General features: G+C 47.2%; 1 gene segment (V, D, J or C); it reads right to left on the reverse strand.

Moving 5' to 3' along the window:
* Positions 1-10,884, reverse strand: part of LOC125101307 (immunoglobulin heavy variable 3-23-like) — a 50,372-nt gene extending 39,488 nt beyond the window's left edge. The window contains 3 exon segments of the V gene segment in view: positions 6,229-6,499; positions 10,665-10,720; positions 10,824-10,884. Coding sequence covers positions 6,229-6,499; positions 10,665-10,720; positions 10,824-10,869 — 373 coding nt within the window.
* Between the last annotated feature and the right edge of the window lie 1,574 nt (positions 10,885-12,458).

Raw genomic sequence — 12,458 nt, forward strand, 5'->3', positions numbered from 1 at the left:
GAGTTGCTCCAAAAGGCAAGGTGTCCTTCTGTGGGACTGGGGAATTCCGGTTAGAGGTGTCCAGAGTCCTGCCTATGGAAATATTCGATAGCAGAGCTCTCTGAATGGATGCCTGGAAAGCCCACCCTGCATTCCCTTTGTACTGAAGAAAAGGGCAGCTTTGATCCGCTGGCTCTGGTTCGAAATTCCAAGTGATCTGAGTTGATGGAGGTTCTCATTCCGATGGGTCACAATACTTCTTGGTGTCCTGGGAGACCTTAGAATGTGGCAGTGGCTCTGGGGCCATGCAGGATTCTCCAAGCCTGAGGGTTGGGCCCACTTCCCAAGAGCAAGGTTTCCTTCTAGGGACAGGAGGGATTCTGATGTATGACTCAGGGACCACACGTTGGACCATATGTTGGTCTTCCAGAACAGGTCTCTGGGGACAGAGGCCTGAAAACCTAAGCTAGGTTTCCGATGAGGCCCTAGGGGCATGTCAGCTTCAATCTTCGAAGTCAGGGCCTTGACATACGTGTCTTCATGGAGGTAGGTTCTCAGGATGTGTCAGACTGCACATTTTTTCAGGAGCGGCCTATGAAATTGGGATGGTCTCACGGGCCTTTCAGGTTTCTCATAATCTAGAGGGTTTGGGCCAGTGAGACAGGCAGAGTTTCCTCGGGAGAGCAGGCCCAGTGATGCGGTGTGGTTCTGGAGGCCCCATCTTGGAAGGCACATGGGTCAGGGTTTTGGGACCAAAGTCTCCAGACCAAAACTTGGAGAAGGTTTAGGGGTGAGATGATGGCAGGCCCGATCTGCAGCCCCTGAGGCAACTCCTCGGTTTGTGAAAATAGGGCGCTTGGGACGCAGTAACACAGGCTTTTCTGTCTGGATTGTGTGTCTAGGATGGCCAGGGAATGCAGGGGTGGCCTCGTGGTTCCATCGGAAATTTTTTTCTATCTGGGGATTCTGCCCGGCTCACAAGAGTTTCGTGTCATTCTCAGGGAAGGGGAGAATACTGTTTTCCGTCTCGGGGGTCCCGCCCCTACAGGTATTCTAGAGTCGGGTTCTGGGTCCTGGTACCTGGATTACCCGACCAAGAGTTAAGATTTGGGCCTAGGGTAATGACAGGCCTGCTCTGTGGGCTCCTAGTCCAGCTCCAGAGGGGACATGTTTGAAAGGTTCTCAGGCTGAGGATCACATGCCTGTTTTTGCCGAGATGCCCCTCCTGAGTGGGCGTGGTCTCATGGGCCATGTGGCTGGCTCCCTCTCTGAGGGTTCAACAAGCATCTCAACATCCAGTTTTCCTGCCATGGGGGAGGAGACCTCTTTTGTGCATCAGGTACCCCAAGGGCAGGAATTTGAGCTAGGTTCTGGGGACAGATACCTGAATACCCAGGGCGGCTCGAGATGATGGCCTCGGGCTAAGGGATGTCCCACCTGCAAGATATGGGACCCGCTGTGTGGGTGGCTGACTGGAGGTCGGGGCTCGGGCTGTGACAGACATATAATTAGATAAAAGTGTGACCTATGATATCGGGGTGCCGTTGAGGGCCATACAGGAGGACCCTCATGTGGGGTTTCTGGGGAGACCTATAGGGCACTTCTTCTTTCTGGTGGGCAGACACAATTCTGCTTTGTGGCTCCAGAATGCCCAATATGGAGGGCTTGCAGGCGAAGAGTGTGAAGACGGACGTCTGAAAACACAAGCTTCGGCTAAGTTCAGTGCCGAGCACATATCAATTCTAATGTGCAGCGGCTGTTTCGAGATCTCCAGCACCTGAGGAAGGGCGAGTGTGAGATGTCTGCTCACGCTGAAGTTTGTAGCCATGATGATCAACGATTTTTGAGGTGTCCTCAAGAAGCCTTGGAGGCTTTCCCAAGCTGGAGCTTGTGAGCTGCTCCAAAAGGCAAGGTGTCCTTCTTCGGGACAGGGGAATTCCGGAAAGAGGTGCCCACGGTCCTCCATATGGAAAGATTCGATATCAGAGCTCTCCGAATGGATGCCTGGAATGCCCACCTCACGTTCCCTTTGCAGCCGAGGGAAAGGGCAGCTTGATCCGCTGGCTCTGGTTTGAAGTTCCAAGTGATCTGAGTTGATGGAGGTTCTCATTCTGATGGGTCACAATACAGCTTGGTGTCCTGAGAGACCTTAGAATGTGGCGGTGGCTCTGGGGCCATGCAGGATTCTCCTAGACTGAGGGTTGGACCCAGTTCCCAAGAGCAAGGTTTCCTTCTAGGGACAGGAGGGGTTCTGGTGTATGGCTCAGGCACCACACGTTGGACCATATGTTGGTTTTCCAGAACAGGTGTCTGGGGACAGAGTCCTGAAAATCTAAGCTAGGTTTCCAATGAGGTCCTTGGGGCATGTCAGGTTCAATCTTCGGACTCAGGGCCATTGACTTGTGTGTACTTATGGAGGTAGGTGCTCAGGTTGTGTCAGACTGCTCATTTTTTTAAGAGTGGCCTGTGAAATTGGGGTGTTCTCAGGGGCCTTGCAGGTTTCTCCTAATCTGGAGGGTTTGGGCCAGTGAGACTGGCAGAATTTCTTCAGGAGAGCAGGCCCATTGATGAGGGGTGGGTCTGGAGGCCACATCATAGAGGGCACATGGGTTAGGGCTTTGGGACAGATGTCTTCAGACACAAACTCGGGGAATGGTTAGGGGCGAGATTATGGTAGGCCCGATCTGCAGCCCCTGAGGGCAACTCTTCTGGATTTGAAAATCGGGCGGCTGGGAGGCAGTAACACAGTCTTTTCTGTCTTGATTGTTTGTCTAGGATGACCAGGGAATGCAGAGGTGGCCTCGTGGGTGACGGGAGATTGTTTCTATCTGGGGATTCTGCCTGGCTCCCAAGAGTTTGGTGTCTTTCTGGGGGAAGTGAAGGTGCTGTTTTCTGTCTCTCGGGTCCCGCCCAAACAGGGAATCTAGAGTCCGGTTCTGGGTCCCGGCGCATGGATAACTCCACTGAGGGCTAGGATTTGGGCCTAGGGGAATGACAGGTCCACTCAGTGGGCTCCTGGTCGAGCACCCGAGGGGCCTTGTTTGAAAGGGGTCTCAGGCTGTGGGTCACATGCCTGTGTGTGCCGAGATGCCCCTCCTGAGTGGGCCCGATCTCATGGGCCATGCAGCTGGCTCCCAATCTGAGGGTTTTGACAACCATCTCAACATCCAGTTTTCTTGCCATGGGGAAGGAGGAGTTCTCATTTGTGCTCCAGGTTCCCTCATGGGCTGGAATTTGAGCTAAGGTTTGGGAACATATACCTGAATACCCAGTTTGGTTTGAGATGACGGTCTCGGGCCAAGGCATGTCCTACCTGCAGGAATGGGGCACGCTATTTGGTTCGCTGAGTGGAGGCCGGGGCTGGAGCTATGACGGACATATAATTAGATCACAGGGCGGCCCATGATATCCGGGTGCCATTGAGGACCGTGTAGGTGGACCTTCATGAGGGGTTTCTGGGCAGACCCATATGGCATTTCTTATTTCTGCTGGGCAGCCACAAGTCAGAGTTGTGCCTCCAGAATTGCCAATATGGAGGGCTTGTAGGCGAAGAGTGTGAAGATGGAAGTCTGAAAACACATGCTATGGTTAAGTTCAGTGCCGAGCGCATGGCAGATCAAATGTGCAGCAGCTGTTTCGAGATCTCCAGCACCTGAGGAAGGGCGAGTGTGAGATGCGTGCTCATGCTGGAATTTGTTGCCATGATGGCCAGCATTAGTGGGGTGGCCTCAAGGAGCCTTGGAGGTTTTTCCAAGCTGGAGCTTGTGAGCTGCTCCAAAAGGCAAGGTGTCCTTCTGCAGGACAGGGTAATTCCAGTTCGAGGGCTCCAGGTTCCCCCATATGGAAAGATTCGATAGCAGAGCTCTCTGAATGGATGACTGGAAAGTCAGCCTCGCGTTCCCATTACAGCCGAGGAACAGGGCAGCTTTGATCCGCTGGCTCTGGTTTGAAGTTCCAAGTTATCTGAGTTGATGGAATTTCTCATTCTGACAGGTCATAATGCTGCTTGGTGTCCTGGAAGACCTTAGAATGTGGCGGTGGTTCTGGGGACATGCAGGATTCTCCTACCTAGAGGGGTTGGACCCAGTTCCCAAGAGCAAGATTTCCTTCTCGGGACAGGACGTGTTCTGGTGTATGGCTCAGGGACCACACGTTGAACCATATGTTGGTTTGCCAGAACAGGCCTCTGGGGACAGAGTCCTGAAAATATAAACTAGGTTTCTGACGAGGGCCTAGGGGCATGTCAGCTTCAATCTTCGGTGTCAGGGCCATTGACCTGCGTGTCTTCATGGAGGTAGGTGCTCAGGATGTGTCAGACTGCACATTTTTTCAAGAGGGCCTATGAAATTGGGGTGGTCTCAGGGTCCTTGCAGGATTCTCCTAATCTGGAGGGTTTGGGCAAGTGAGACGGGCAGAGGGTCCTGGGGAGGCGTCTGGGCAGCTCCAGGCTGCTAGAGAGGTTCCAAGCAGTGATGGCACACTGAGATTTTCCCGCTGGCCCGGGCTGAGAGTGCCTGGTCTTTCTGGGTCCGGTAGCACCGGGCTATCGGTGCACACCTGTGCACACCCCTTTCTGGGGAGGGCACGGGGCACAACTCGGACTCTGATAGCATAGCACGGCACTCGCCTGGGGACTGCAAAAAGGTTGTGCTTCTGCTGGCCGGCGAGGCTTCCAGCCCCTCATGGGAGCCGGACCCCACACGTTCTCAGGTGCGCTGGTGGCTCAGGGACCAAGACCTGGTTTCTCTGCCGCACTATCTCTGGCTCTGTGCCAGGGTGGCTGTCCTGGGTCTGGGGACTTATGCCCCTGTCCCTAACTGCCCCGATTCCCACAATTTCCCCCCCCACCCCGTGATCCTTTGCTCTTTTTGAGTGCTTTCTACCAGACTCCGAGTTAATGCTGGTCCCCAGATGCAAGGCACTCTCGTTTTGGGATATTACTTTCCAGTGGGTCGCCTCTGGTGGCTCCCTCCCCCTTTTGTTTATCTTCCAATATCGGTCCAAGTTCCCACTCCACTTTACCTGCCCACTGGCATCTTCTGCTCCTGTAGAGTTCCAGACGTGTATAATTCTGATCTCAGGGTGAATTCGTGGGTGATCGGAGTTCTTTGGAAGGTAATCAGCTCACTTCAGGGTACAGGTTGAAAGGGCGCCTCCTCCTACTTCCCCGCCATCTTGTCTCCCCCTATCATAATTCTATTACTTGTGTTTTTCCATGGATCATTCTTCCCATTTTCCAAGGATTCTTTTTCTATTTAGAATGAGCATTTTTCTTTTTGTTCTCACAGTTTTAAAACTTGTTTCGTGGATTTAGTCATCGTGACATGTGCTTTGATTATTGTCTGCTAGTTCCTTGAGTTTTGTTCGTCCCTCTGCTCCTCTCATCTTACACATGGGATCTCTAACAAGAATACAAATCTTCTCCCTCCTTTGATGCAGGAAGGAAATTGACTCCAAAACCCCTCCCATAAGCAGTACCCCGTCAAGACCACAGACACACAGCAGACACCGGGAGGCAGTGTCCTTCCCTGGCTCTATTCAAGCACTTATGAATTTCGGAGAGGCCTGCCCTCCTCTCAACAGTCGTGATGGTTAAGGAGATAACAGTTTTACAGAAGCCTGTGTGTGTGTGTGTGTGTGTGTGTGTGTGTGTGTGTGTGTGTGATCTTCAGACTCTGTATCTACACAACATCCTGGTGCAGGTTTCCTCTTCTTTCCCACGTTGTCATTAACATTGATACTGTGAGCATGGTTCAAGGTAGAGGCTCTACCAGGGCTGTTAATTCTCTTGCTTTGCATCGTTGATGCCTTTGTAGGCTCGTATCCAGCACGCACTTTACACGGCTTCTAACAAGCTTGCACACTGAGCTGGGTGGTCCTCTGACTAACATAGAGTGTAGCTGGGACTCCTGTAAGGTTCAGATGACATACATGGAGATATTTGTAATTCCTTGGTATTTAGGGACAGGAACAAGCAAGTGTAAGTGACACTGTCTTTTGTGCTTGTTCATATAGTCGTTTTCCCAAATTTCCAAGTCAGAGACTTAAGAAGAAGCACAGAATCATGTGTCCAGAGAGGCTTCCTTGGGGAAAAAGCTTGAAGGCATGAATGCCATAGACCCTGGCAAGAAACTTGCCCATATCCACCAGCTGTGCCTGCTCCTGGGGCTTAAAGACAGAACGGTGAGTGGTGTGCACCCCCTGGTGGTCCAGATTCTCTCCTACAGTGAGGTTTGTGTCTGGGCTCACACTGATATCCCCTCACTGTGTCCGTTGCACAGTAACACACAGTTGTGTCCTTAGCTCTCAGGCTGTTCATCTGCAGATACAGCGTGTTCTTGCCGTTGTCCCTGGAGATGGTGAATCGGCCCTTCGCAGAGTCTGCATAGTATGTGCTACTTCCACCAGTATTAATCAATGTGACCCACTGCAGCCCCTTCCCTGGAGCCTGGCGGACCCAGCTCATTCCATAGCTACTGAAGGTGAATCCAGAGGCTGCACAGGAGAGTCTCAGGGACCCCTCAGGCTTAACCAGGTCTTCCCCAGACTCCATCTCACACTGAACACCTGCAGACACAAGACATCCTGGTCAGGAAATTGTCACACACCCATGGTTTCTCTCACTCATATCCACTCACATCCTCAAGGTCTCCTGTTTTCCATAAATTACCTTTTAAAAGAGCAACAAAAAACCCATCCTAGCACAAATTCCATGGTGAGTTTACTGTGTTCTGTCCTGCTCAGTGAATGTGGACACCTGGAAATCCTAGGACTGGGGCTCCTCTCCCAGCTGCATGATCTGGGCTGGGCTGTTTTATTCAGTGGAGGGAAGACCCTATTTGCATGTCCTCTGAGTATATAGTTAGCTCCAGATGTAGGTTCAATTCTTTGCAAGTTAAAAATAAAGATTGCGGGGCGCCTGGGTGGCTCAGTGGGTTAAGCCGCTGCCTTCGGCTCAGGTCGTGATCTCAGGGTCCTGGGATCGAGCCCCGCATCGGGCTCTCTGCTCAGCAGGGAGCCTGCTTCCTCCTCTCTCTCTACCTGCCTCTCTGCCTGCTTGTGATCTCTCTCTGTCAAATAAATAAATAAAATCTTTAAAAAAAAAAACAAAGATTGCCTTGTTTGTAGATCATGTTGTTTAGATGGCATTTTGACAGTATGTAGTATTCTTTTTGTTTTGTTTTGTTTTGTTTTTGTTTTGTTTTGTTTAAGAAATGCATTTATTAGGCGCCTGGGCAGTTCGGTGGGTTAAAGTCTCTGCCTGTGGCTCAGGTCATGATCCTACAGTCCTGGGATCGAGCTCCCCACCAGGCTCTCTGTCCAGCTAGGAGCCTGCTTCTCCTACCCTTGCCTTCCTCTCTGCCTACTTGTGATCTGTGTCTGTCAAATAAATAAATAAAATCTTTAAAAATGCATTTATTGGTAGGAAACATTGACATAAGACATCGATATTATAAATTCCCATTCAGAGTTATTAATTCTATCAGAGTCAAGTTGAAATATACCTTTACTATATGAATGAACAAACTTTGTCAAAAATACTAGGATTATCAGTTTCCAAGCTTTCTGTTGTGTTCCATTGTCCTCTGTGTCTGTTTTTATGCCAGTACCATACTTTTCTGATGACAACAGCTTTGTAATCTAGCTTGAAATTGGAGTGTGGTGACTTCGGATGGCTTAGTCGCCTGTTTGCTTTCTTTCTTTCTTTTTAAAAAAATATATATTTATTTATTTTTTAATTTTTTCCAGTGTTCCCGAATTCATTGTTTATGCACCACAACCAGTGCTCCATGCAATGCATGCCCTCCAGAATACCCACAACCAGGATCACCCAAACTCCTACCCCTGTCCTGTCCAAAACCCTCAGTTTGTTTCTCAGAGTCCACAGTCTCTCATGGTTCGTCTCCCCCTCTAATTTCCCCCAACTCACTTCTCCTCTCCATTTCCCCATGTCCTCTGTGTTATTCCTTATGCTACACAAATAGGTGAAACCATATGATAATTGACTCTCTCTTCTTGACTTATTTCAGTCAGCAGTATTCTAATGTGTGAAGAGAATTTTTTCTTTTTTCTCTATTATAGCATTTTTTTAAAATTATTGTGTTATGTTAGTGACCATGCAGTACATCATTAGTTTTTTTTTTTTTTTTCCCACTGTATACTTTTTTACTGCCTTGTCAAAGATTATTTCACCATAAAGTTGAGGGTCCATTCTGGGCTCTCTACTCTGTTCCACTGGTGTATTTGTCTGTTTTTATGCCAGTACCATGCTGTCTTGGTAATCACAGCTTTGTAATTAACCTTGAAATCAGGAAACGTGATGTCCCCAGTTTTTTTTCTTTTTTCCAACATTTCCTTAGCAATTCTGGGTGTTTTCTGGCTCTATACAAATTTTAGGATTGTTTGTTCCAGAACAAAAAGATGAAAAAGCTTTCCATGCTCATGGATTTGAAGAATAAACATTGCTAAAATATCGATACTGCCCAGAGCAATCTATAATTTCAGTGCCATCCCTGTCAAAATTCCAGTGGCATTTTTCAAAACAAGGACTTTGAATGACACACTAGATCAGACTGATTTCTTTTTTATTTAATTTTTATTAACATATAATGTATTATTAGCTCCAGGGTTACAGGTCTGTGAATCATCTGACTTACACACTTCTCAGCACTCACTATGGCACACACTCTCCCCAATGTAACCCGACACCCCTGATTTCTTATTTTATGTTTTAATTTTTTTAAATTTAAGTTCAGTTCAGTTAACAAGCAGAGCATTACTGGTTTAGAGGTAGAATTTAGTGATTCATCAGTTGCATATAACACCAACTGCTCTTTCCTTCAAGTGCCCTCCTTAATGCCCATCAGCCAGTTACCCCATCCCCCACCCAAGCCACCCCTGGTTAGAACACAATATTTTGAGTATTTCAGTATTTGAACTGGGGAATGGTCCTCCTAGAATTCTAGATTTATTTATTTATATATTCTCACAATATTATCTGCTTAAATTCCTTTTTAAATTATGTTCAGTTAGCCACCATTACTTTTTGATGCAGTATTCAACAATTATTTATTTGTATATAACAGCCAGTGCTCACCCAACACATGTCCTTATTGCCCATTACCGAATTAACCCACCCCCGACTCCCACTGCTCCAAAACTCTGTTCCCCAGAGAAATATATTGATATCTGATTCCATTTATTTGGAGCTTTCTCTTTTATTTTTGATAAATCTAGGCAGATATTTCTCAGTTTTATTTTTTTCCAAAAAAACAGAACTTGGTTTTTTAATCTGTTCTGTTTGTTTTTTCTTTAATTTTATATCATTTATTTCTGCTCTAGTCTCTAGTATTTCCTTCCTTTTGCTGTATTTAGGCTTTAGTCATTTTACTTTCTCTAGCTCCTACAGGTATAAAGTTAAGTGGTCTATTTTTTCATTTTTAAAAGATTATTTATTTATTTATTTATTTGACAGAGAGAGAAATCACAAGTAGGCAGAGAGGCAGGCAGAGAGAGAGGGGGAAGCAGGCTCCCTTCTTAGCAGGGAACCTGATGTGGGGTTCAATCCCAGGAACCTGAGCTCATGACCTGAGCCAAAGGAAGAAGCTTAACCCACTGAGCCACCCAGGTGTAACACATTAGGTTGGTTCTTTCAGATTTTTCTTGCTTCTTGAGGACTTCTTGTCTTCTGTGTATTTCTGTCTTAGGACCAACTTTGCTGCAGAAAAATTAGGGGAAAGCGATGAAGGTTTTATACTCTAGTGTGAGAGTGTGTGTGTGTGTGTGTGTGTGTGTGTGTGTGTCTGTGTGTAATGTTCTCACACCACATCCCCAACACACCTGGTGTGGGTTTCACTGCTTTCCCATGTTGTCACTAACATTGATGCTATGAACTTTAAGACAGTGACACCCCCTGGCACTACCAAGCCTCTTTCTTCTTTTGCTTTGGATTGTTGATGCCTCTGTGGCCTCCTGTCCAACATGCACTTTATGCTCATTCTATCAAGGGTATATGTTGATCTGGGTGGACTGTAATTCATACTGAGTGCCTCTGGGATCCCTGTAAACGTTCAGTTGATAAGCATCAGGATATTTGGGATTCATTGGTATTTTAGGACAGGAATAAACAACGTGAGTGGCTCTGTATTTTGTGCATTTTAGTATAATTGTTTTCCCATTAGAACAAATTTTTGAAGTCAGATAGTGAAGAGGTAAGCACAGAATCATGTGTGCAGAGAAGGTCCCTGAGGGAAACTGTTCCCTGGAGAAAATCCCCAGACCCTGACAGGAAACCTGCCCATAACATCCATCTGCATCTACTTCTGGGGCTTAAAGACAGAACTGGTGAGTAGTGTGCACCCCCTGGTGGTCCTTATCCTCTCCTACAGTGAGGCTTGTGTCTGTGCTCACATTGATGTCCCCTCACTGTGTCCTTTGCACACAGTAATACACAACTGTGTCCTAGATTCTCAGGCTGTTCATCTGCAGATACAACGTATTCTTGCCAGTGTCTCCGGAGATGATGAATCAGGCCTTCACAGAGTCTGCATAGTATGTGCTTCCACCATTGCTAATGTATGCGACCCACTGCAGCCCTTTCCCTGGAGCCTGGCGGACCCAGTTCATGTCGTAGCTGCTGAAGGTGAATCCAGAGGCTGCACAGGAGAGTCTCAGAGACCCCTCCCCCCAGGCTTCACCAGGTCTCCCCCACACTCCACCAACTGCACCTCACACTGGACACCTGCAGACACAAGACATCGTGGTCAGGAAACTGTCACACAGCCATGCTTTGTTTCACTCATATTCACTCACATCCTTAACGTATCTTGTGCACCATGAATTACCTTTTAAGAGAACAACAAGGAATACCCAGGCAAGCACAAACTCCATCGTGAGCTCTTTGTGTTCTGTCTTGATTACTGATTGGACCACCTGGAAATCCTGGACTGAGTCTCCTCTCCCAGCTTCAGAGTCAGGGCTGGGCTGTTTTAATCAGAAAAGGGAAGGTCCCATTTGCATGTTCTCCGGGTATATAACACATTTTCCAGGTAACATCCTCAAGATGACAGTGACCCAGAGAAGTTGTGAGGGTCCTGGGGGAGTTTGGTCACCATGATATCTTTGAGGAAACCGCACTCTTTTATTTTGTGATTTTGCTAAAGAAACTACTTAGTACCCATCATCTTCGTTTTTTCACATATTCACCCCATTATCGTGATGTAGGTACCAATTTTGCCAGTATTTTACAGGTGGATATGTACACACTGCAGCACAGATTGGTTGTGTGAGTGTCCAGGTGTGCACAGCAAGTGAAATTAAGCCACAGAGTCTGAGTCTGTGCTCCTCACCATGGGACCTATTTGCTCCATTTAACCTCCTGCAGAACAGAGCTGGACATGAGATTTTCAGGATTCCTGAATTTCCAGAAGTCCCAGTAGACTGATGTGTGTAGACCAGGTCTTTCTGTCACAGAAACCTGGAGACACTGAGAATCCTTGACAGAGACTCACAGAACTGCTGAAGACGCTGTGGGTTATCAACAACCACAAGGGGCATTTCTACCTGATCTCTCTTTACACATCAATGGAAAACTTCAATAAAGATAAAAGAATGGAATTATTAGTTAAACGATTAATGTCAGAACACCTGAGATCAGAAAGCATGCTGTTAGTTAAAGACAATTCTTTGTCTCTGAAATGGAGATCATAGTACTTCTACACTCATATTTATTGCCATGATTATATCAATTCTATTTATCCCAATGCTTCACCCTTGGGAAGTGTTGTCATTGCTATTTTGACGGTTTATTCCAAAAAATGGAGGACTCTTCTATATTTTCACAGATTTACAAAGTGTTTACTGTGTTTTCTCTGGGAGAAGTTAACAGAGCACTTAGCTGGAAGCCCTTGAGAGGATACCAGCCCCCATCCACCTCTTGTTCTGGATCATGAGCTCCATGGTTCTTGAGTCAGAGGGATGGTGAGTGCATCCTGATGGTCCCAGTGCACCAGCAGGTGTCACAGACCCTAGCATAGATACAGGGACTCCTATTCTTACTTCCCCATTTATCCAACATGTGAGAAGTTACCCACTCAACATAACCACTACAGATTGTCCTGTTGAAAGGATATGTCCTCATACTTACTTCCTTTACTTGAGCTACTCACTCTGATCCTAGGCTACAATATCCAGCTCTATTTATTGTATTCAGACTGGAGCAGGAATCTTGAATAGGTCCCTATGATCTATCAGGTGCCCACAGACCACTGAGGTCTTTCCATTCTGAGGGTATAAATTCATAGCTTCTATTGTATGGGAAAAGTCTCCTCTCTCAGTGAGGTGAGGGTCAGCTGCTTGTCCTGGGAGTAGTAGTCCTAGAAACCATGTCTCTATATGTTTCCAATTATATTTGATGTGAATCACTAATGAAATTGCCATTAGTCTGAGAATTGTGTTCAGCAGGTATTGGGTTTTCATCA

This window comes from Lutra lutra, chromosome 5 (assembly GCF_902655055.1).
Source record: "Lutra lutra chromosome 5, mLutLut1.2, whole genome shotgun sequence".
Classification (NCBI taxonomy): domain Eukaryota; kingdom Metazoa; phylum Chordata; class Mammalia; order Carnivora; family Mustelidae; genus Lutra; species Lutra lutra.